Source organism: Helianthus annuus, chromosome 2 (assembly GCF_002127325.2).
Source record: "Helianthus annuus cultivar XRQ/B chromosome 2, HanXRQr2.0-SUNRISE, whole genome shotgun sequence".
Taxonomy (NCBI): domain Eukaryota; kingdom Viridiplantae; phylum Streptophyta; class Magnoliopsida; order Asterales; family Asteraceae; genus Helianthus; species Helianthus annuus.
In genome coordinates this window covers 99657059-99682620 of record NC_035434.2, presented here as the reverse complement: position 1 = coordinate 99682620, position 25562 = coordinate 99657059, and the positions used below count along the sequence as shown (strand labels likewise).

The following is a 25562-nucleotide window of genomic DNA, read 5'->3' as shown; positions in this document are numbered from 1 at the left end:
ACTTGTGCTTGAATACGGTTCGAGGCCTTAGTTGAACATGAATGTAGAAAGGATAAGGGCATTTAGGTAGCCTCGTCATAGTGTGTGTGATTGTGGGATTTGGGGGGTTGGACCTCATCTATATATATATATATATATATATAAACATGATAAATAAGGGCTTATGTGTCATGTTATGAGGGCTTGGAAAATGAGGTGGCATCACCTCATGCATTCTTGAAATTGGTTTTGGCTCCAAAAATTCGGGTCTTTTTTTTCCTTTAAACGGGCAGACACGGGATCCATATTATGACCCGTGTATTTAATAGTTCTAAAACCCTAAATCTGCCACCGTCGTGCCCTGAAACCTTCCTTCATTTTGTTGAAACTTGAATCAGTTACCCTAGGTTTATCTCTTAATTCATCCATTTCTTCATGTATCTTGCTATTTTCTCCATGTTTTTGGATTTATCGTTTAGATTTGTGTGTTAGATAAATGTCACAAGATTTCAGTTTTGATTTTATTGTTTGATTAAATTGTTTGAATTTGTTATAGGATCGAAGAGTGAAGATCCGGCTTTGTTTTTCCATTAATCGCCGGTTCCATTTGAATCCTAAAACTGATTGTTTTTTTTTTTTTTTTTTGTTTAGGATTGATGTAAGATCTCCAAATTTTGTTTCTCTCTCTTTCCTTTCTGATTCAAGAAGATTAGATGTGGGCTTGAATCCATGGGGTATATGATTAACCCCTGTTTGTATAAACCCTAAGTCTCAAAATTGATCAACAAATCATACTTCTTTGCTTCGATAATTTACGATTTCGGAGTGTTGTGATGAAATCTTTCTTCTCTGATTGAATCATCTACCATGTCACTCGAGGGGTGTTTAGATGTGCGATTAATTTGAAATCGAATAATCAGTTTTGTGTCAGCATAAAGTAATTATGATTTTCTGATTATCTATAGTTAAAATAATCATATTTCGTGAAAAGTGTAAGGAAACTTTTGCAAGAAAATTGATTTAAGATGATAAAGAGGATAGGGATGGCGATACTTGGCTTTGTTTCCACACAATACTCCATTGTTCCCACTTTCCTTCAATCTTTCTCTTTCTTTATCTCAAAATCAAAGGTAAACCTATTCTTAGCTCTCCAACTTCTTCAGCTATTACTTTTGTGTTTATTGTCTAAAATTTAGAACCAAATCTTTTGTTTTCAACCTATATGTTATAAATTTGTACTCATTTCCATTGATTTAGTATTTGTAATTTGCAAAGTTATTATCATTTTTTTAGTATTTGATTCAATCTTGAATTGTTATAGTTGGTGTTGCCCAGTTAAAATCACGGACTGTTATTACTCGACCCATTTGACAAGGATTGATGTCTGTAATTTCTTTTGGTAGTTCTGTAATGCAAGTGCAATTTGAGATGTAAAAAATTACGAGCCATGGAATGTTGGTATTCAAAAACTCTTCAAATATTTTTCGCCTTGTAGGCAATCAACGAGTTTATTTCAGGGAATGAAAATATTACCAAGAGGGTACAACATCTCATCGAAGGTGAATGGCAAATGATCTGGAGTTCACAAGTTGGTTTTCACATGCCCTTTTGAATAATGATAAGATTACTTATTTGCTCATGTAATATTCTTCTTTTATATCACTGCTAATAGGTAATTGAGACGTTTGCGAGTTGACACAAAATTCGTAAAAAAAATTTCTCAGATGGAAAAAGATAGATGGATAAAGAATGCACCCACTTATGTACTCTCAGATGAGATTTGCTCAAAAGTTCTCGACTTATATATTTAACATGGTTTTGGACCCATAATATTATCATCAGATACCATATAAAAACAAACTGAAATATCTAATGATGTAACTTCTGATGATATTGAGCCATGGGTGCTGCCGGGATTTTATTCCTCTCCTATATGACGTATGCACATAATGCTTTAGTTCTAAATGAATTTCTTGACAAAAGATGGAGTGTTGTACGTTAACTTTTGATGACATTCAATAGAAAGCAATGATTTTACTTAAAGAAAAACATGTAGAACTCCACGATTGACTGTTTGATAAGATTATCATTGCACCTCAATCAACTAAAGTCTCCTTTATGCAACCCAATATCGTTCGGCGAATTAATGCATCAATAGTTGGGAAAGCCCTTCTCCAATCAAGAAGTTCTTTTTTACAGAGGAGCACGGGTTCTCAATATATGGAAAACATGGAACGCTTTGATATTTAATCATAATCAACAAAATCCAAATAGTCTGGTGAATGAAATCAAAGCAACGGGGTATCTTTGGTTAAAAAATAGATCAAAGTCATTTGAGTTATCTTGGTTGATGAGTTGCATTATTTGGTTGCAGATCTTTCACACTCCTGGGAAAAATATGAATGTGAACAAGGCCATAATTACTATAGAATATGCTGGTGTAGGAATCAAAATGGCGGCTGGAAATTTTCAGATGGGTGTTTCAAACAAGACTCCTGAGTTTCTTAAGATGAACCCCATTGGAAAGGTATTGCCTTTTGGTTTTAATCTAACCCTCACAATTCCAATAAAATTACAAAACTTCATTAAATTTATTAGAGTGTTACGATTTTGCATTGATGTTGACTCCTATTCTTGAGACTCCCGAGGGTCCTCTATTTGAGAGTAATGCAATTGCTCGCTATGGTAAGCGATAGTTTTATTTTAACTTCTAATGTTGGTTTCATATAGTGGCTTTTATATTTTCATATTGGTTGCTGCAGTTGCTCATGGAAGTTCTCTGTTCGGGTCTTCCAAAATAGAATATGTTAGTTTTGCTCTCTTTTTATGTTATTTTTTGTGATACATAGATATCTGTTACATATATATATGATGTCACACCCCCAAAATCCACACGCGGAGTACCACCGCTTGGAGGCGTGACATGACCAGGATCAAGCCACCAATCATATTGAACATATAAATAAATAGTAAATGTTATCCATCAATACGAAAGGTGTTTATCAAAACCAATGTAAGTAAGTGTAGCGGAAGCATTAATGTAAAACCCAACATAAGTATTAATGTTCGAAACGTCATAAGTGTTTAATAAGTAATCACGATCCATTTGCCCACAACGACCTGCTCCTCCTTGTGCAAGCTCCATTAGTACCTAAGGTCCTGCAAGGCATGCAGCAGAGAGTCAACAACTAGTTGAGCGAGTTCACAGTAAGAATATGCATAACAGTAAGTCCGTATGTAACATGTGGCTCTACTAGGCCGATATTGGTCTCTATTGGTGGGGGCTTCCCATGTTATTAATCCACTAGACTATGTGTAACCATAAGTGTTCTTCACAACCGAGAACAGTAGCGCGTATGGGGTTTACGTAGGTTTTACGTAAGTATCCTTCACAACCGAGGATAGGAGTACGCGGGGGTTTACGTAGGTTTTATGTAAGTGCCTGACACAACCGAGGCAGTAGTGAGTATAATAAGTTCACGTAGGTTTTACGTGAGTGTCCTTCGCAACCTGAGGACAGTGAGTAACTTGAGTATACGTAGGTTTTACGTATGTATCCTGCACAACCGAGGACGATGGTATGGTAATTTAGTAATTGAGTCCGTATTGAATCTATTCAACCTTATCCTTATCAATCCCATTCCCAACACCCCGGGAATCCCATGCCTTGGTAAGAGTGTGAACTCACCTTGGGTTGCTTGGCAGATACACAAAAAGGGGTTCTTGAACTAAGGGTGGTCAACCACGTCCTAACAGGGTTACCATACAAGTCAGGTTTGGTTCAAGTAATGCACGTATGAATCATAGCAAACACGTATAGCACGTAAACAGTCAAGAGTACAATGAAATCATACATGTGCGTTTCAATTATTAGCCCAAATGTAATTAGCCCAACATGTTGTGTGATCCACATAAATCCCGGCCCAAATAGTATAAGTGATCCAATAACATATGCGGCCCAAATATATAACACATAAGCGAACTTGTGCGGTCCGGTCAGCCTTGTGCGATTTATAGGCCTTGTGCGAGTGACTTGGGCTTGTTCGGCCCAATAACAAAACGATAATCATCTAACATAACTACGGCCCAACTAAATATCAATTACGTGACTTGTGCGGTCCGAATGTCCTTGTAAGATCCGGACACTTGTACGATTCCATTGGGTTGTGCGATCGTGTCTTGGGCCTTAAGGCCCAACAGTTAACAACTATACGGTTTGTGCGATCCAAAGGATCTTGTACGATTGGGTAAGCTTGTGCGAATAGGCTCCCTTGTGCGACCCGGAGCCTTGTACGTGTGGGCCTCTTGTACGACCAAGAGACCTTGTGCGATTCGTTTAATTATCCGGATATCATGCTTATTCGGTTACAATTATCAATTATCATCAATAGTTTCCAAATTTATAGAAATCAATTAACACCAAATCAGTTTCACAACATCCAAATTCTAAATCAAACAAGCAATTATATCACTAATTCGTATGAACCCTAATCCGATTCAACATAAACAATATTCAAAACATTTAAACATATAGTCTAAATTCGTGTTCTTGATCCTTAGCATCAAACATATGAACGATATCCATCCAAAAAATCAACAACAGCCGATTACACTCATCCGATTCACATATGCAAATAGCCGATTATCATCCTAAACGATTTACAAGACTAACCGATTATCATCCTCATTCAATACATACATGTGGGTCGATTTCTAGTACACAAATCATTTATCAACATAATAAATCAATCAATCATGCAACAATCATAAGTACACTAACCGATTAATGGTAGTAAGAGGGTGATCCGAACAAAGAATGCTCCTCGGTTGTCTTGTGCCGTCAAGTTCGAGCGAGAGAGAGAGAGAAGCTAGGGTTCTTGTGTGTGTGTATTGTGTTTTGCCAAAAGTGTGGGGTAGTTACCATACCCCAAGTGTATACGAGTAGGGGATGGGCCGACCCAACATGGGCTGCCTTAAAGTCCGATTACAATCTATCCGGCCCAAAAGGGCTTATGCGATTGGTTGTGTAGTGTTGTGCGGTTCGGGTTGTGTGTTTATCATACATACACGTAACACATACATAACATTCATTATTCACAAAGTTCATATAATCACATGTCATAGCATTAATCATTTAATCAGTCAACCAAGTTCACATACGTTACCTACAATACAAAAACGGGTTCAAGGTACGAGTTGTCACATTATCCCCAACTAAAAAGAAATTTCGTCCCGAAATTTGGTACGCACTCACTGAGGAAGCTAGGTAAGTTGTACTGTTTACTGCTAGTGGGGGATTCCCACTCTCTTTCTTTACAAATGGGGGCTTCCCATTATGGTACTTACTAGACTATTTGCAACCATGTGTTCTTCTTAAACCGAGAACAGGAATACGTACAAGGTCACGTAGGATTTACTGGTTTTCCTGGGGTGTCACATCCTCCCCCCGTTGATCTGGAATTCCGCAGTAGTAGCTTCAGCCTCAGTAGTGGTTTCATTGGTTCCGAATAACTGGGGGTACTTTTCTATCATCTGGTCTTCGCGTTCCCAGGTGTACCCTGGGCCACGTTTGGAGTTCCAACGAACTCGAACAAGAGGGATTCTCTTGTGTTTGAGGACCTTAACATCCCGGTCCGTGATTTCAACTGTTCCTCGACGAACTGCAACCGCTCGTCGATAGTAAGTTCCTTAAAAGGAATTATGAGGTTCTCATATGACAGGCACTTCTTCAGATTCGACACGTGAAATACATTGTGAACTGCACCGAGTTCAGCTGGTAGGTTTAGCTTGTAGGCCACATTGCCTATTTTCTCAGTGATCTCGAACGGTCCGACATACCGCGGATTTAGTTTGCCCCGTTTGCCAAAACGAACCACACCCTTCCAGGGTGAGACTTTAAGTAAAACCCGGTCCCCGACCTGAAATTCCAATGGCTTCCTACGCTTATCCGCGTAGGCTTTCTGACGGTCGTGTGCTGCCGCCATGCGTTGTCGTATTTGTGCAATCTTTTCTGTGGCGTCCACTACAATCTCTGGACCTGTAATCTGACTATCCCCCACCTCTGCCCAACAGAGAGGTGACCGGCATTTACGTCCGTACAATGCCTCGAATGGAGCGGCTTGTATGTTGGTGTGATAACTGTTATTGTATGAGAACTCCACCAAAGGGAGGTGCTTTTCCCAGCCGTTGCCGAAATCAATAACGCATGCCCGAAGCAAGTCTTCAAGAGTTTGGATCGTTCGCTCAGACTGCCCATCCGTCTGAGGATGATATGCAGTGCTCATGTCTAACCGTGAGCCGAAAGATTTGTGCATCGCTTGCCATAGTTCTGATGTGAATCGTGCATCCCGATCCGAAATGATGGAGGTGGGCACTCCGTGCCTCGAAACAACTTCTTTAAGATAGATGTCTGCGAGAGTGGAGAACTTATCCGTTTCCTTTATAGCTAGGAAGTGTGCAGACTGGTGAGTCGATCCACGATCACCCAAATGGTATCATTCCCACGCTGAGATCTGGGTAGGCCTGTGACAAAATCCATGGAAATTTCTTCCCATTTCCATTGCGGTATCGTGGGTTGCTGAAGTAGACCCGCTGGTTTCTGGTATTCCACCTTGACTCTCGCACAGGTCAAGCACTTGCCAACGTAAGTAGCGATGTGAGCTTTCATGCTAGGCCACCAATATGTAGTTTTGATGTCGTCGTACATTTTATCTGAACCTGGATGTACCGAGTAGCGAGACTTGTGTGCTTCGTCCATCACAAGCTCTCGTAAACCGCCATAAAGTGGGACCCAAATACGTCCTGTTACATAGTAGGCGCCGTCTTCCTTCTGTTCTAATCGTTGCCTTGAGCCGCGTAAGGCTTCGGCCTTGACGTTTTCTGGTTTCAATGCTTCTACCTGAGTATTTCGTATCTGTGCAGGAAGACTGGACTGAATAGTGAGCTGCAAGGCTCGTACGCGTCTAGGTAGAGTATCTTTACGACTGAGAGCGTCAGCCACAACATTGGCCTTGCCTGGATGGTACTTGATGGCGCATTCGTAATCGTTCAGTAGCTCAACCCATCGACGTTGACGCATGTTCAATTCCTTCTGTCTGAAGATATGCTCGAGACTCCTGTGATCGGTATAAATAGTGCACTTGGTACCGTACAGGTAGTGTCGCCATATCTTGAGTGGAAAAACAACAGCTCCCAGCTCTAAATCGTGCGTCGTGTAGTTTCGTTCATGTATCTTAAGTTGGCACGAAGCGTAAGCAATGACCTTGTCGCGCTGCCTTAACACACATCCAAGACCCTGGATGGATGCATCACAATAGACCACAAAATCGTTCGTGCCCTCTGGCAATGAGAGGATAGGTGCACTGCAAAGTCTATCCTTTAGGTGCTGAAAAGCAGTTTCTTGCGTGTTGCCCAACGGTAGGTAACACCCTTCTGTGTCAGTAGTGTAAGCGGCTGGGCAATCTTTGAAAAGTCTTTAATAAACCGTCTGTAGTAACCCGCCAAACCCAAGAATTGGCGTATTTCCGTTGGCGTACGAGGTGCAGGCCAGTTCCTGATCGAGTCTACCTTGGATGGATCGACATGGATCCCATCCTTGTTTACCACATGGCCTAGAAAGTGGACTTCACGAAGCCAGAAGTCGCATTTCAAAAACTTAGCGTACAGCTGTTCCTTTCGAAGAAGTTCCAGAATAAGGCGTAGATGCTGCTCGTGTTCCTCCTGATTCTTGGAGTAGATCAGAATGTCGTCGATGAAGACCATGACGAACTTGTCAAGATAAGGTTTACACACCCTGTTCATAAGGTCCATAAATACGGCAGGTGCGTTCGTTAACCCGAACGGCATGACAAGAAACTCGTAGTGGCCGTAGCGAGTTCTAAATGCTGTCTTGGAGACGTCCTCATCCCGGACTCTCAGCTGATGATAACCAGACCTCAAGTCTATCTTGGAGTAGTAACACGACCCTTGCAACTGGTCGAATAAGTCGTCTATGCGTGGAAGAGGATAACGGTTCTTCACCGTTACCTTGTTCAGTTCCCAGTAGTCTATGCACATCCTGAAGGTACCGTCCTTCTTTCTCACGAATAATACTGGAGCTCCTCAAGGCGAAGAGCTTGGACGAATGAAACCCTTTTCCAAGAGCTCTTGTAGCTGCTTTGACAGTTCCTCCAATTCTGATGGAGCTAGACGATATGGTGCGCGAGCTATGGGTGCTGCTCCTAGAGCGAGCTCGATTTGAAATTCGACCTGACGATGAGGCGGTAATCCAGGTAAATCTTCAGGAAACACCTGAGGGTAGTCGCGTACAACTGGAATATCCTCCAGTTTCTTTTCCTTCACTGATGCATCTGAAACGAGTGCCAAGATTGCGGTGTGACCCTTCCGCAAACATTTCTGAGCCTTCAAGAAAGAGATGATGCCAACCACAGCACCACTCTTGTCGCCTTGGACTTCGAGAGGTTCTTGACCAGTACGGGGAATGCGGATGATCTTCTCGCTGCATAAGATTTCTGCCTGATGTTGGGATAACCAATCCATCCCAATAACGATATCGAAGCTTCCCAAGACTATGGGAATAAGATCGATGGAGAAAGTTTGACCGGCTAAGACAATACTACAACCCCTGACTATTTGCGTGGCTTCTAAACTTTTACCATTAGCTAGTTCTACGACGTGTTTGGTGTTTAGGGGTGTGGATGTACGTTTTAACATTTTACTCATTTTCAAAGACATGTAACTTGTATCCTCACCCGAATCAAACAAAGCAGTAACATAAATGTTGTCGAGGAGAAACTTACCCATAACGACGTTGGGATCATTCCTGGCATCACCCTGCCCCAACACAAACGCACGACCCCTTGCTTCATTGCCGTTGTTGTTGTTTCCCCCGTTGTTGTTGCCATTGCCCAGATTGTTCTGATTGTTGTTGTTCTGGTTCCTGTTTAGCTGAGCGCAGTGCCTTTTGAAGTGACCTTCTGCACCACAATGAAAACATCCCTTGTTGCCCTGTTGCTGATTCTGCTGTGCTTGTGGCTGCTGCTGATTCTGATTCGCATGCCGAGGGCTTCTACAATCCTTGGCCTCATGACCCATCTTGAGGCATCTTTGACAGCGACCCTTGTTACACTGGCCACTGTGGTGTCTGCCACAGTTGTTGCACTTTGGGAGGTTCCCACGATATCCCCCCTGCCTGTGACTGCCTGAAGAATGTTGACTGGGACTCTGGTAACTGTTAGTCTTCCGCTGCTGAACTTGTGACTGAACTGAAGCTGATCCCTTGCTGGAATCCCCCTCCCATTTCCTCTTGTTGTCACTGGGAGTAGCAAGTGTAGGAGAAGTAGTAGCGGTAGCAGTAGCGCTGATACGTTTAGGCAGTCTGTTCTGATCCACTGCCTCAATGTATGGATGGGGAAATAAATTTTCTGAGCCTTCACATAGGCTTGCCAATTTGGCTTGTTTCTTGAAATAGAATGAAGTCGAGGCTTCATCGCCTTGGTCATTCGTGTTCGAGTTATATCCTGCTACATTGGTTTTCATTAGCTTGACCCACAGAGTCAACCAGGATTTCTGTGCACTACAAGTCGTTATTACGTGGGCCCCCGTAATAATAAATTTTCTTGCACAGTTACCCCAAATTTTCTCTCGTCCAAGCAGATGATCAATCAAGGAGCAACAGCAGGTGCATCGGCATGAACCGGGTCATGCTCCAATGCGGTGTTAGGAGCAACACCTGGCTCAAGGGCCACGGCTGGCTCCGGATCAACCAACTCCATCTCAAAATCAGCTGGATCAACCATCATAGAGGGTTATAGGATCCTCCAAGGGCTGGTCTAGGTGTATGAACTCAAGGTCATGGTCTGGATCAAAACCGGATGGAAGAACAAGATCACCCTCAATACCGTGATCAAACTCAAAGCTGTGTGCGGGAAACGGTGCAGCTGATGATGCCGTATCAGGGTCGGCGTCGTGTGAATGGTGCTGCACTCCTTGTATATGCGAAAATGCGGATGTCAGGAACTCAAATGAGTCTGGGACAGGGGAATGGGCATGAGTTTCCCCTGCAGGAGCGTCCGCAAGCAGTAGGCTAATACCAGCAGCAATAGGGCCTTGCCCTCGAATGGGTCCTCTTCTTGTAGATCGTTATCGTCGTCAGAGGCCACGTCGGGGGGGGGGGCATATCAACAATGGGTAAGCGGCAAGGGGCACAGGAGTAGGGATCACCATGAGTGGCAAATTCCCAACAAGATGGCCATCAGTAGGCTCTGCTACGACATCAGGCAGCGCAGAGGGGCTGAAAGTCGTCATCGTCTGTGCCGGTAGTATCGGAAACGTACACCTCGTGCTCCGATGAAACTATGTCGTCTGATACTATGGCCATGGGATTCACAGTGTCCATCTTTCTAGTACATGATGAAAGCATGACGTTTGTAACACAAACACATATACGTATAATAATCAATCATATATTCATATAAACATGTAAGTCAACAATAAACAATCAAATAAAATTCTCCTAGTCCCACTAGCCTCCCAGTCTCCTAGACTGACATTCCTAGTCGCCAAATTCCTCCCAGTCTCTAAGACTGCTCTATCATCCACCTCGACCTCTTAGATCGAGCCTCGGCCTCCAAGACCGAGCCTCAGCCTCCAAGGCTGAGCCTATTCTCCCTAGTCTCACTAGCCCTCTACCTCGACCTCTTAGATCGAGCCTCGGCCTCCAAGACCGAGCCTCTGCCTCCAAGACCGAGCCTAAAACAACAAACATCTACCTCGATCTCTAAGATCGAGCCTCGGCCTCCAAGACCGAGCCTCAGCCTCCAAGACTGAGCCTAAAAATAATAAAATGTGCTCAACATTTGTTTATAAAAAGGTTTTGGATCTGGACTTAAGTGGTATGCAGTAAAAATGTTTTCGTGAGAGCCCTAGTGATCATAGTGTAGACTCGAGAATGAATCCTAGTTCGCTATGATCAGAGCTCTGATACCAAGCTGTCACACCCTGGCTTTGCGGAAGCGTGGTTAATTTGGTGTGACTTCTTAATACCATAGCTTAATCATAACAAAGCTATATGAATTAAAAACATGCAAGAATCATCCATTAAGTTTTAAAAACCAAATACAGAACCATTATTTTAACGGGAAACACGCCCTAACAACCATATCCTTGTTCAAAAAACATTACGAACTTAAACATAACATAAACACAGTTTAAGGACTGTGACTTGTCCAGGAAAGAGTCACATTCCCTAAACCCCGGATGATCTTGGAAACTAGTGCAGCGGGAAAACGTGCCATACCGTGCCAGACCTTTTAATTCCCTGAAATACATGTAAGTTGAAAAATCAACAATAATGTTGAGCGAGTTCATGCGTAAGTGAGTAAATAAAACTTTGTATTTATCAAAATCCTGGTATGTAGCAAATAAGGAAAAAGAGATCACCAATGGTTTGCAAGGCCATTGATATGTGTGAAATGCAAGTAGGAAGGCTCAAACCTAGCAGATTTATGCGTCGGGTACAAAGTCATCCCAAGGTCCGTTATGCTGGGCCTGGGACTGGGCTCGCTACACCCAAATAGATCTACCCTGAGGATTAATGACCTCAAGTTTCCGCCTACCCATTCACATGATCTAAGTAGTAACCCTCCTTACGCTAACCATACCATGTATAAAGTAATCATAATCAAAGTAACATGTATTTCACCCCCACAGTTTAGAAAACTGAAAACAGTTAAGAGAAAAGGGGGACATGAACTCACAGTCAGTGCGTCTCTACCAAGTACTCCGAATGTCTGCTGTGCGACGACCTACATGTACTAATTCTATTAGACGGATGGCCGTGCCTTAGCTTTATAGTTTAGGTTTTTGGGAAATAGTTAGACAACTATTTCGCGTTTATATTTTGCATGTACTTGGTAGTTAATCTCCTTCCCAAGGATGGGGGATTTAATACATGTGCGTTCAATTTATAATATTAAGTCTCGCTTAATATATTTTCATTTCTAATTCCAAATATAAATATTTTTCTCAAAAATATTATATTTCCATTTCACATAATTTTTCCCCAAAAACAATACGTTGATAAAATACGCGTTCATAATTATTTCCGTATAATGCGTAAGTTACGTTTTAGTAATCGTGTGGTAATAATAATTACCGTTGTAACTTATATGTTTATCGTGAAAGCGTTTGTATTATTTTGGATTTGTCAACGTTTGTAAATATTATTTTTACTCTAAAAATAATATTTGTGTATTTTCACAAAATAATCATAAACAGTGTGGTGAAAATATATTTACCGAATATATATTTATCACGTTTAGTTTTGTGAAAATCCCACCTCCGAATATTTGTAAATAAAGTCATGGCGAAATATATTTTGAAAACATATCAAAATAATTCTAACACTTGTAAATAATTCTAAGTGTTAGGTTTTTAGAAAAATTTCGCCAGAGTTTCCCCTGTAACTGGAGGTGGCCACGCTTTCAAGCGTATCATTTTCTTTTACAAAATCATTTCAACACTTCTTTAATCAATCAATCAATTTCCGACACATCAAACTAGTCGACAAGTATGTAAATCGCATAATCACATGAACTTGTGGTTTTTCCGAAAACTATAGTGTAGATCCCGTTATATTTTGTGGATCTTTGTATAAAGTAACTTAATCTTGTAAAAACCTCGTTTTTAGAATAAATCCATCTTTACAACTTCCCGTCATCTTTCACAAAGATTGTTATTTTGTCGGATCTTTCATTTCACAAGTGTTTATACACTTGTGGTTTGTAATAATCATACTTGTTAGTGTGTTATCCGACTTTTAGAAAACATGATTTTCTCGACACTTGGTCCTTTGAAAATACCACTTGCAGATACGTAGATCTGCTAGTTTTAAACACTATTTTACAAGTAAAAATACTTTTACACAAGTTCATGCTTCTCGTGTGGTAGAGTTTCACCTTTTAACCCTTGTACCGTCAGAAACAAGCTTATGTCAAGATCCATGATCTTAACCAAACCGGGTTAAATGGTGATCCGAGCTACCACAACGTAGATCGGGCCTAAATAGTCACATCTTTCAAGTACTACATCTTTTACACAATTATTAAGCTTTTAACCAACAAGATTCATGTATTTGGTAGACTTTAAAGATTCAAAATGCAAGTTTCCGAGTTTTAACCGTTACAAATCTTATTAACCACCTTAGATTAGTTCGAGAGGGTGTTTTAAGTGTTATACCTCTAGCTCGGGGCTAGGGAAGAATCTATGCGAAGAAGTGGTGGATAAAAGCAAGATAACGAGGTCCTTCACCTTCCGTTAGCTCCAAGACTCCTTATGCGTGACCTTGAACACTTGTATGATGTTGGAATGGAATGATCAAGAGCCGAAAATGGATGTTGAGGGGGAGGGGAGTTCGGCCGAGAGTTAGAGAGCAAGAGGGAGTGTGTGTGTGAGAGTTTAAGTGGTGATGAATATGATGGATTATGTAGGCTACTTATAGACAAAGTTTATGATAATTAACCATTGGTTCTCATGTCTCCAAGATATTAGGCAACTATAATATTTTAATCAAAAGAAATCATCTCTTGTCCCCACTAGTTGGCCGATTTCAATGGGGGGGGGTACTAGTTCAAATCCAACTAAATAGTTAGACATTAGTTAGGTTAATCTTGTTAAGTTTAGGGTTTAACTCGGTTAGTGGTGTGATGCGTTCTAATGCGGGTGTTAGGGTATTCAGGGACCCTAAGTGGCTCAGAAAAAGACCAATATTGTTAATGTCAATATTTTTATGTTCCGGGTAAAGTCCGGTTGTTTGGTTGGATAGTAATCCGTTAAAGTGCTTAAATAAGCTTTTAAGTGTCGTAAATAACATTTTTAGTGACACATCTTATTTCCCAAAGTGTCAGGAATATTTTCCTCATGTTTTGGCACTTTATTAGTTAGCCAGAAGCTAGTATATAAATAAAAGTGCTGTGTTTCGTGCTTAGAGTACGTTTTAGGCACATCCAGTCATTATATCTTATTCCTAGAGACGCAGTTCTACAACCCTTGTATCCCTACACTCACTATGGGTGTAGTAAAATATTTCTGGCCCATACAGGCCTTAGAGGCAGTGTCTGCCTGATGCTGGCTTTATCAGCATGTTCAATAGGTTATCCGGTCACGGTGCTACTGTGCTTTTGTGCATCATGTTTGTCACTAGAGTACAACATGTAAATTATGTAGTGACGGAAATCAAAGTAAGATGCAGATATGTACAAGTATCAACAGTCAAGTAGCAGTTCATCAGTAATTTCAAGTAAGCACAGTAATTAAGCAGCAATTAATTATTAATTAAATCGTACGGATACCTGGTTTAGTGAGGGTTGTCACATTCTCCCCCCGTTAGAAAATTTTCGTCCCGAAATTTTAAATTCTGCTTGTAGAAGCAGGGTTCTTAGGAAATAAGTGGGGGTATTTCTCTTTCATTCGGTCCTCACGCTCCCAGGTGAACTCAGGACCATGGCGGGCATTCCAACGAACTTTGACGAGCTTGACACTGCTCCGGCGGGTCTTGATCACTTTCCAATCCGTGACCTCAACGGTTTCTTCAACGAAGTGGAGCGTGTCGCCAACATGAATTTCATCGGTAGGAATGGCAACGGTACCTTGTGTTGGACTTTTCTTCAGATTAGATACATGAAATGTATCGTGAACACCATTTAGTTCAGCAGGTAAGTCCAGCTTGTATGCTACGGTCCCAATTCTTTCCAAAATCTTGAACGGTCCAATATACCTCGGGTTCAACTTTCCACGTTTCCCAAAGCGTACCACACCCTTCCAGGGTGATACCTTCAACAAAACCATATCACCAACCTCGAACTCTAGAGGTTTCCTGCTTCGATCCGCGTAGGCTTTCTGCCGGTCACGAGCCGCACTGATGCGATCTCGTATCTGTGCGATCTTATCTGTGGTTTACTGTACCACTTCAGGACCAGCCAACTGTCTATCACCAGCGTCAGACCAACAGAGCGGTGATCTGCATTTGCGCCCATATAAAGCTTCGAATGGCACGGCACCAATACTGGTGTGGTAGCTGTTGTTGTATGAAAACTCAACCAAAGGCAAATGCTTATCCCAGCTACCGCCTAAATCCATCACACATGCTCTCAGCATGTCTTCTAGCGTCTGTATCGTCCGCTCACTTTGGCCGTCGGTCTGCGGGTGAAAAGCAGTGCTCAGATTCAACTTTGAGCCAAAAGCTTCCTGGAAGGATTGCCATATCCTCGATACGAACCTTCCGTCTCTATCGGAGATGATTGAGAGAGGTACCCCATGGCGTGTAACAATCTCTCTCATGTAAATTTCAGCCAATTTGCTTGTATTATCCTTTTCTCGGATAGGCAAGAAGTGTGCTGATTTCGTCAATCGATCCACTATTACCCAAATAGTGTCATGGCCTTTTGGCGTTCTTGGCAATTTCGTAATAAAATCCATGGAGATTTGTTCCCACTTCCACTTGGGAATCTCTGGTTGTTGCAGAAGTCCCGAAGGCTTCTGGTATTCCGCCTTAACCTTGGCGCATGTTAAACATTTGCTCACATAAATAGCAACATCGCCTTTCATCCTAGGCCACCAATAGTAATCTTTAAGATCCTGGTACATCTTATCCGCTCCAGGATGGATAGAGTACCGCGACTTGTGAGCTTCATCGAAAATAACCTTCCTTAAACCACCAAACAGAGGAACCCAAATCCTTTTCTCAAAACACAACGTTCCTTCCTTGTTTGGTACCAATAACTTCTCCATCCCACGGAGATACTCTTCTTCAAGGTTTCTTTCTTTGAGAGCTTCCTTCTGCGCGGCACGAATGCGCAGAGGAAAGTCGGTTCGAATAACCATCTCCAAAGCCCTAACCCTTATGGGCTTGATTCTCTGCTTTCGACTTAGGGCATCGGCGACCACATTCGCCTTCCCTGGATGATACTTAATCTCGCAGTCGTAGTCATTCAACAGTTCTACCCATCGTCTTTGCCTCATATTCAACTCCTTCTGGTTGAATATATGCTGGAGGCTCTTGTGATCTGTGAAGATTGTGCACTTCGTACCATAAAGGTAGTGCCTCCAGATCTTTAAAGCGAAAATTACGGCGCCGAGTTCCAAATCATGTGTGGTATAGTTCTTTTCATGTACCTTCAGTTGGCGTGACGCGTATGCAATAACCTTTTGGCGTTGCATCAACACACAACCCAATCCTTGACGCGATGCGTCGCAGTATACCACAAAATCATCTGTACCTTCTGGTAGGGCTAAGATTGGCGCGTTGCAAAGCTTATATTTCAATACCTGAAATGCTTCCCCCTGTTTGATTCCCCATTCAAACTTCTTGTCCTTATGAGTGAGGAGCGTCAATGGTTGAGCGATCTTTGAAAAATCCTCAATGAATCTGCGGTAATAGCCAGCCAAACCCAAGAATTGCCGAATCTCGGTTGGCGTCTTTGGGGTTTCCCAATCCTTGATCGCCTCGATCTTTGTGGGATCAACATGTATTCCATCTCCATTCACCACGTGCCCAAGGCATTGCACTTCTCGTAGCCAAAACTCGCACTTAGAGAACTTGGCGTACAACTGTTCCTTCTTTAGCAGCTCCAGAATAGCTCTAAGATGCTGCTCGTGCTCAGCCTTCGTCTTTGAATAAATCAAAATGTCGTCGATAAACACTATCACGAACTTGTCCAAATACGGCTTGCAAACTCTATTCATCAAATCCATGAATACTGCAGGTGCGTTTGTTAACCCAAACGGCATAACTAGGAACTCGTAGTGTCCATAACGAGTTCTGAAGGTTGTCTTCGGGATACTTTACTCTTGTATCCTTAACTGATGGTATCCAGATCGAAGATCGATCTTTGAGTAAAAGCTTGAACCTTGCAGTTGGTCAAACAGATCATCAATCCTTGGCAGAGGATACCTATTCTTGACCGTCAGCTTGTTCAACTCCCGGTAGTCGGTACACATACGGAAACTACCGTCCTTCTTCTTGACAAATAGTACAGGGGCTCCCCAAGGCGAGAAGCTCGGTCGGATGAATCCCTTGTCTAACAACTCTTGGAGTTGTGTCGACAGTTCCTGCATCTCAGACGGAGCTAGTCTGTACTGTGCCTTAGCCACAGGCGCGGCGCCTGGAACTAAATCGATGCGAAACTCCACTTGCCTCTGAGGCGGCAATCCAGGCAAGTCTTCTGGGAAGACTTCTGGATATTCCCTTACGGCAGGGATGTCTTCGATCTTCGGTTCTTCAGCTTTCTTATCCACAATGTGTGCCAGGAAGGCAGCACATCCCTTCTGCAAACACTTTCGCGTCTTCAAGCAGCTGATAATTCTTAACGGCGTATCACGCTTCTCTCCGTGAACCACAATTGTTTCGCCATCTTCGGTCGGGATACGAACGACCCTTTTCATGATAAACTATCTCGGCCTTGTTTCCTGACAACCAATCCATTCCTACTACCACGTCGAAGCTTCCCAACTGGACTGGTAGTAAGCCTAGCGTAAACCCGTGCCCTCCGAATTCCATCACACATCATTGGACAACTTCACTGGTCTCCGCTAGTTTTCTATTTGTTAATTCGCTCGAATATGGGACGTCTAACTTACTAGGCGTCAAACCAAGAATATTCTTAAATTCTAGTGACACGAAGCTATGATCGGCACCAGTATCAAACAAAATAGATGCAAAAGTTTTGGTTGTTAAAGAACGTACCAGTAATCACGCCTGGATCCTGGCATGCTTCACAAACTCCGATGCTGGGTGTTCTTTCACGGTCTTGTTTCAACTTCGGGCATTCTCTCTTAAGATGTCCAATGTCCCCACAATGGAAGCATCCTAGCACTCGGCCATTTCCTTTCCTGCTTCCACCTTGAGCGTTGTTACGGTTTTCTCCTTGTCTGGGACTCTTCATCCCACAACCATCCTTGTTGTGCCCTTTTCTCCCGCACCTAGGCTTCCGACATCCACATTCATGGTGATACTTGCACCCAGCACGTCTTGCTTTAGTTTCTAAGTAAATCTTATCATTGGCCTGTCTGTTGTTAGGGCAATCTTTCTTGAAATGCCCTTTGTCTCCGCAGTCAAAACAACCTCGAATAGATCTTTGTTCATCATTATTTGTTCGGGTATCTTCGGTAAGCTTCCTTTTGTTCTTTCCAGAAGACTCTACCTGAGTCTCCCTATCAAGGTTTGCAAGTTTTTCTAGTCTTATGGCTTCCGTAACGAGTGCCAAGCCCATCTTACTTGCAGCCGTAGTTGTTGGTGGCGTAGATGCTGTCATTAAGCTCAGGACTTGAGGTGCCAATTCCCAAATGAAATGTCCTAATTTCCTCAATTCTGGTTCCACCAAGTACGGAACTACTCGGGCCAAATCATGAAGTCTTTGCATGTATCCCAACATTTTTGGACCTTCCATCATCAGGCTCTGGAATTCCCCTTCCAACTTCTGGGTTTCCGCTTGGGAGCAATACTTCTTATGCATCATTCCCTTCAGTTCATCCCATGATAATGCATATGTTGCGGTTTCGCCCTTTATTTGAACCTGAAGGTTCCACATAGTCGAGCTCCATCTTGAAACAACTCAGAAACGTATAGGACTTGTTGTTCCGGCGTACAACCACTCATTCGAAAGATGGAATCCATACTTTCAATCCATTTCACAAAAGCTATGGCACCTCCAGTGCCGTCGAACTTCGGAGGCTTGTAGTTGAGGAAGTGCCAGTAGGGACAACCGTTATTTTCTGAGGTACCTCTGCTAGGTTCAGAGCGTAGGGCCTCGTGTTGTGCTATAACTGCAGCAATTATCTCTTGAAGTTCCGCCTCTGAGGTGGGCATGCGCATTTCGCGTCTTGGTGGCATCTTCTAAAAGATGTTTCACGTAGGTTAGGTCGTAGCAGGTAAAATGTACGTATGTATTCAACAATATCAGCACATAACATCTCATGCTATCAATAAATCAGCCACATAACATCTCATGTCATAGAACATAAACCATAGACCGAACATCACAAGTGATGAGAATACTGCGATTGCATTACCACAAATCGAGACCACAATGTAAAGCTTACACGTACATAACTGTATCATACAACAATAATGACTTAGTAGGGGACGACCCTAGGCAAGTCGTGCGATTGCTGGACATGTTAAGGAATCTCTGGTCTGTCCATTTTCAAATTCCAGAACTCCACCTTAAGCTTCTGAATTCCAGTCCTAGAACAACATTTCTTCTCAATCATTTCCTTGAGCTCGTCCCAGCTCAGTGCATAAGTAGCATCCGTGCTAAGGGCCTGAACCTGATGGTCCCACCATGAGAGTGTGTCGTCTAGAAATGACCTCGAGGTAAAGGTATCACTCTGTTTGGGGCGAACAGTTAGTCTTTCTTAGAATAGAGTCAATCTTTTCGGACCAACGAACAAATGCAATGGCGCTTTCTGTTTCGTCGAAGTTCAAAGGCTTGCAGTTTAGGAACTGCTTATAGGTGCGGTCAGCTGGGGATTATTTCCAGTAGTGCCATTGCTGTGCTAAAAGCGGAGAGCTTCATGTCGTGCAATTGCCTGTGAGTTGCGTTTTTGCAACTCGGCTTCTATCCTTGGCAACATACTGGTGTTTGTGTCACGCCTGGGTGGCATTCTCTTCTGCCGAAATGGCAGGAAGTGGGTTAGACAACTTTCCAATTGTCTATGAGATACATAGCACCATAAGCCATCATGTACTCACCCAATTTTACACATAAATATACTCAATGTATGGGTGGGGAAATAAATTTTCTGAGCCTTCACATAGGCTTGCCAATTTGGCTTGTTGCTTGAAATAGAATGAAGTCGAGACTTCATCGCCTTGGTCATTCGTGTTCGAGTTATATCCTGCTACATTGGTTTTCATTAGCTTGACCCGCAGAGTCAACCAGGATTTCTGTGCACTACAAGTCGTTATTACGTGGGCCCCCGTAATAATAAATTGTCTTGTACAGTTACCCCAAATTTTCTCTCGTCCAAGCAGATAATCAATCAAGGAGCAACAGCAGGTGCATCGGCATGAACCGGGTCATGCTCCAATGCGGTGTTAGGAGCAACGCCTGGCTCAAGGGCCACGGCTGGCTCCGGATCAACCAACTCCATCTCAAAATCAGCTGGATCAACCATCATAGAGGGTTATAGGATCCTCCAAGGGCTGGTCTAGGTGTATGAACTCAAGGTCATGGTCTGGATCAAAACCAGGTGGAAGAACAAGATCACCCTCAATACCGTGATCAAACTCAAAGCTGTGTGCGGGAAACGGTGCAGCTGATGATGCCGTATCAGGGTCGGCGTCGTGTGAATGGTGCTGCACTCCTTGTATATGCGAAAATGCGGATGTCAGGAACTCAAATGAGTCTGGGACAGGGGAATGGGCATGAGTTTCCCCTGCAGGAGCGTCCGCAAGCAGTAGGCTAATACCAGCAGCAATAGGGCCTCGCCCTCGAATGGGTCCTCTTCTAGTAGATCGTTATCGTCGTCAGAGGCCACGTCGGGGGGGGGGGGGGGCATATCAACAATGGGATAAGCGGCAAGGGGCACAGGAGCAGGGATCACCGTGAGTGGCAAATTCCCAACAAGATGGCCATCAGTAGGCTCTGCTACGACATCAGGCAGCGCAGAGGGGCTGAAAGTCGTCATCGTCTGTGCCGGTAGTATCGGAAACGTACACCTCGTGCTCCGATGAAACTATGTCGTCTGATACTATGGCCATGGGATTCATAGTGTCCATCTTTCTAGTACATGATGAAAGCATGACGTTTGTAACACAAACACATATACGTATAATAATCAATCATATATTCATATAAACATGTAAGTCAACAATAAACAATCAAATAAGTCTCCTAGTCCCACTAGCCTCCCAGTCTCCTAGACTGACATTCCTAGTCCCACTAGCCAAATTCCTCCCAGTCTCTAAGACTGCTCTATCATCCACCTCGACCTCTTAGATCGAGCCTCGGCCTCCAAGACCGAGCCTCAGCCTCCAAGGCTGAGCCTATTCTCCCTAGTCTCACTAGCCCTCTACCTCGACCTCTTAGATCGAGCCTCGGCCTCCAAGACCGAGCCTCAGCCTCCAAGACCGAGCCTAAAACAACAAACATCTACCTCGATCTCTAAGATCGAGCCTCGGCCTCCAAGACCGAGCCTCAGCCTCCAAGACTGAGCCTAAAAATAATAAAATGTGCTCAACATTTGTTTATAAAAAGGTTTTGGATCTGGACTTAAGTGGTATGCAGTAAAAATGTTTTCGTGAGAGCCCTAGTGATCATAGTCTAGACTCGAGAATGAATCCTAGTTCGCTATGATCAGAGCTCTGATACCAAGCTGTCACACCCTGGCTTTGCGGAAGCGTGGTTAATTTGGTGTGACTTCTTAATACCATAGTTTAATCATAACAAAGCTATATGAATTAAAAACATGCAAGAATCATCCATTAAGTTTTAAAAACCAAATACAGTACCATTGTTTTAACGGGAAACACGCCCTAACAACCATATCCTTGTTCAACAAACATTACGAACTTAAACATAACATAAACACAGTTTAAGGACTGTGACTTGTCCAGGAAAGAGTCACATTCCCTAAACCCCGGATGATCTTGGAAACTAGTGCAGCGGGAAAACGTGCCATACCGTGCCAGACCTTTTAATTCCCTGAAATACATGTAAGTTGAAAAATCAACAATAATGTTGAGCGAGTTCATGCGTAAGTGAGTAAATAAACCTTTGTATTTATCAAAATCCTGGTATGTAGCAAATAAGGAAAAAGAGATCACCAATGGTTTGCAAGGCCATTGATATGTGTGAAATGCAAGTAGGAAGGCTCAAACCTAGCAGATTTATGCGTCGGGTACAAAGTCATCCCAAGGTCCGTGATGCTGGGCCTGGGACTAGGCTCGCTACACCCAAATAGATCTACCCTGAGGATTAATGACCTCAAGTTTCCGCCTACCCATTCACATGATCTAAGTAGTAACCCTCCTTACGCTAACCATACCATGTATAAAGTAATCATAATCAAAGTAACATGTATTTCACCCCCACAGTTTAGAAAACTGAAAACAGTTAAGAGAAAAGGGGGACATGAACTCACAGTCAGTGCGTCTCTACCAAGTACTCCGAATGTCTGCTGTGCGACGACCTACATGTACTAATTCTATTAGACGGATGGCCGTGCCTTAGCTTTATAGTTTAGGTTTTTGGGAAATAGTTAGACAACTATTTCGCGTTTATATTTTGCATGTACTTGGTAGTTAATCTCCTTCCCAAGGATGGGGGATTTAATACATGTGCGTTCAATTTATAATATTAAGTCTCGCTTAATATATTTTCATTTCTAATTCCAAATATAAATATTTTTCTCAAAAATATTATATTTCCATTTCACATAATTTTTCCCCAAAAACAATACGTTGATAAAATACGCGTTCATAATTATTTCCGTATAATGCGTAAGTTACGTTTTAGTAATCGTGTGGTAATAATAATTACCGTTGTAACTTATATGTTTATCGTGAAAGCGTTTGTATTATTTTGGATTTGTCAACGTTTGTAAATATTATTTTTACTCTAAAAATAATATTTGTGTATTTTCACAAAATAATCATAAACAGTGTGGTGAAAATATATTTACCGAATATATATTTATCACGTTTAGTTTTGTGAAAATCCCACCTCCGAATATTTGTAAATAAAGTCATGGCGAAATATATTTTGAAAACATATCAAAATAATTCTAACACTTGTAAATAATTCTAAGTGTTAGGTTTTTAGAAAAATTTCGCCAGAGTTTCCCCTGTAACTGGAGGTGGCCACGCTTTCAAGCGTATCATTTTCTTTTACAAAATCATTTCAACACTTCTTTAATCAATCAATCAATTTCCGACACATCAAACTAGTCGACAAGTATGTAAATCGCATAATCACATGAACTTGTGGTTTTTCCGAAAACTATAGTGTAGATCCCGTTATATTTTGTGGATCTTTGTATAAAGTAACTTAATCTTGTAAAAACCTCGTTTTTAGAATAAATCCATCTTTACAACTTCCCGTCATCTTTCACAAAGATTGTTATTTTGTCGGATCTTTCATTTCACAAGTGTTTATACACTTGTGGTTTGTAATAATCATACTTGTTAGTGTGTTATCCGACTTTTAGAAAACATGATTTTCTCGACACTTGGTCCTTTGAAAATACCACTTGCAGATACGTAGATCTGCTAGTTTTAAACACTATTTTACAAGTAAAAATACTTTTACACAAGTTCATGCTTCTCGTGTGGTAGAGTTTCACCTTTTAACCCTTGTACCGTCAGAAACAAGCTTATGTCAAGATCCATGATCTTAACCAAACCGGGTTAAATGGTGATCCGAGCTACCACAACGTAGATCGGGCCTAAATAGTCACATCTTTCAAGTACTACATCTTTTACACAATTATTAAGCTTTTAACCAACAAGATTCATGTATTTGGTAGACTTTAAAGATTCAAAATGCAAGTTTCCGAGTTTTAACCGTTACAAATCTTATTAACCACCTTAGATTAGTTCGAGAGGGTGTTTTATGTCACACCCCGAAATATCAGAGCTGGATTGACTGGACCGGTATCTTCATTGCACAACGGAAGCAAATAAGCTAAGACTTCTCGAAAATGAACGCCGCTAAGTACTCGAATTCCCATGGGTTCTCCTATTCCAACCGTTCCATAGTTTTGAAAATGCAACCTGAGAAAGAACATGCGAAAAAGTCAACATAAAGTTGAGCGAGTTCATAGTTTGTTTTGAAAAGATTTAAAATAAATCTTTTTGATAACCGGTTTTAAAGTAGTTGAGAAAATATAGTAAAATTATTTTCTTGGCATGATATATGAAAAACTGTGAGGCTAGCCCACAATAGTCTTTGTGCATTGCACGAGAGAGAATGGGCCGAGCCCAAGTGAATCTTTGTAAGCAGGATCAGCGCTTCCTCTTACTTAGGTATAACTTGAAAAACGTTACTAAAGTTTGTAAATCCATGTACTTGTGAGTTTACATCAAATGAATCTTAAAAACATTTGAAAGTTCAGTTTATAAGTAGGTATGTAATGCGTCTATGAACATGTTGATCATTAATGTGTAGCTAAGACATTAATATGTGTGCCGACATAGGAAGCACTCAACCCGGTAGACGATTTAAGTGTCGATTCACTTCGACAGGGACACAAAAGCACTCTAAGTGGCCGCACAAGGACGGTGAGTGGGGCTCGCCCGTACCCGATAGATCTACCCCCTGTTCCATGGTCCTTAAAAGGATTAATGGTGCCTAAGTTAGCGCCTATTCGCACGTGATCCAAAAGTTCATTCCATAGCTTAATCATATCCTAGTTAATATGTATTTCAAAAGAAAAAGGGGGACATAAACCCATTGGGTTGTCTCGTTGTTCGTACGCAGACCAACCCAGTCCCGTTGTAGTAACTAGGACATTCCCGTCACTAGTCATGAAAATCATGCACGTTTGCGAAAATACGTGTTTGTTATGTAAAACCGGTATGTTTAGTATAAACCGTTCGTAAACCATTTGAGTTCCTTGAAATCCATTCGCAATATGGTTTAGAAATATGAGGTTTTCGCTTATCGAAAAATTGTTTACTTTTGCAAAACTTGCATGTCTTTCCACCCCCGAAAACATTTATAAAAATGTAAAACAGTAAAAAGTGGGGGTTATGAACTCACCTTGACATTCCTGTGCAAAGCTAGCTTAACGTGATTTCGTGGTGTCGTTCCAAAAATGTGAACTTGCTAGCATGCATCCTACGACATTCCTACCAAAGAATACTTATAAGTTTCTAAATAAACGACGTAGTTAAACTACGTGTCCGAGCTCTACCGAGTCATAAATAAGACGACTCTACGGAGGTGCTACTACTTTGATTTGAAATAACCGAACTTCGGTTATTTGATCCCATTGATAATTAAGATCAAACTAATTTTCGAAAACAACTTAGTTTTCGAATCGTTTAGAAATTATATACATTTATGTATATAATCATATATATAAGTGTGTGTGTGTGTGTGAAGCCGTGTTAATCATCGCTAATAGAAGGCGTAAATGAAATGATATGTGTTCGAAATATCGTATATGATACGGTAATATACCATTGTAGTTTTCGTAGGATGGAAATAAATATATATATATATATATATATATATATATATATATATACACGTATATACATATATTCGAAAACTCGACGTTTGAAATGAATATAATCGACTATACTCCTTTTATAAAAATAGATTCGTATTCTAGACGATTGAAATAAATATAATTAATTATACTTATTTTGTATAATTTTCGAATATTAAACGGTTGAAGTATATAAATCTCGAATTTCGTCGTTTGAAATAAATATAAAATGTTACATTAATTTTTATAAAAGTATATGAGTTAAAGACATTGGAAATAAATATAAACAATTATATTTATTTTATAAACATTATACAAGGAACGATGTTTGAAATAAATATAGATAATTAAATTTGTTTTACAAAAGTTTT

At 41.5% G+C, this 25562-nt stretch overlaps 1 protein-coding gene across 5 annotated transcripts in view; it reads left to right on the top strand.

The window, feature by feature from the left end:
* Window positions 1-334: 334 nt before the first annotated feature.
* The window catches only part of LOC110913863 (probable elongation factor 1-gamma 2), a 38677-nt gene continuing 13449 nt past the window's right edge, over window positions 335-25562 (top strand). Inside the window, exons 1-6 of one of the 5 annotated variants that reach the window (XM_022158686.1) lie at window positions 335-386; window positions 536-1109; window positions 1475-1567; window positions 2354-2506; window positions 2619-2664; window positions 2742-2785. In XM_022158686.1, coding sequence (XP_022014378.1) covers window positions 1005-1109; window positions 1475-1567; window positions 2354-2506; window positions 2619-2664; window positions 2742-2785 — 441 coding nt within the window. In that variant the 5' untranslated portion in view covers window positions 335-386; window positions 536-1004. Of the gene's footprint in view, window positions 1110-1474; window positions 1568-1651; window positions 2507-2618; window positions 2665-2741; window positions 2786-25562 lie in introns of all 5 variants that reach the window. The other 4 variants (XM_022158692.2, XR_004869996.1, XM_035978824.1 and 1 more) reach the window with 4 other exon arrangements.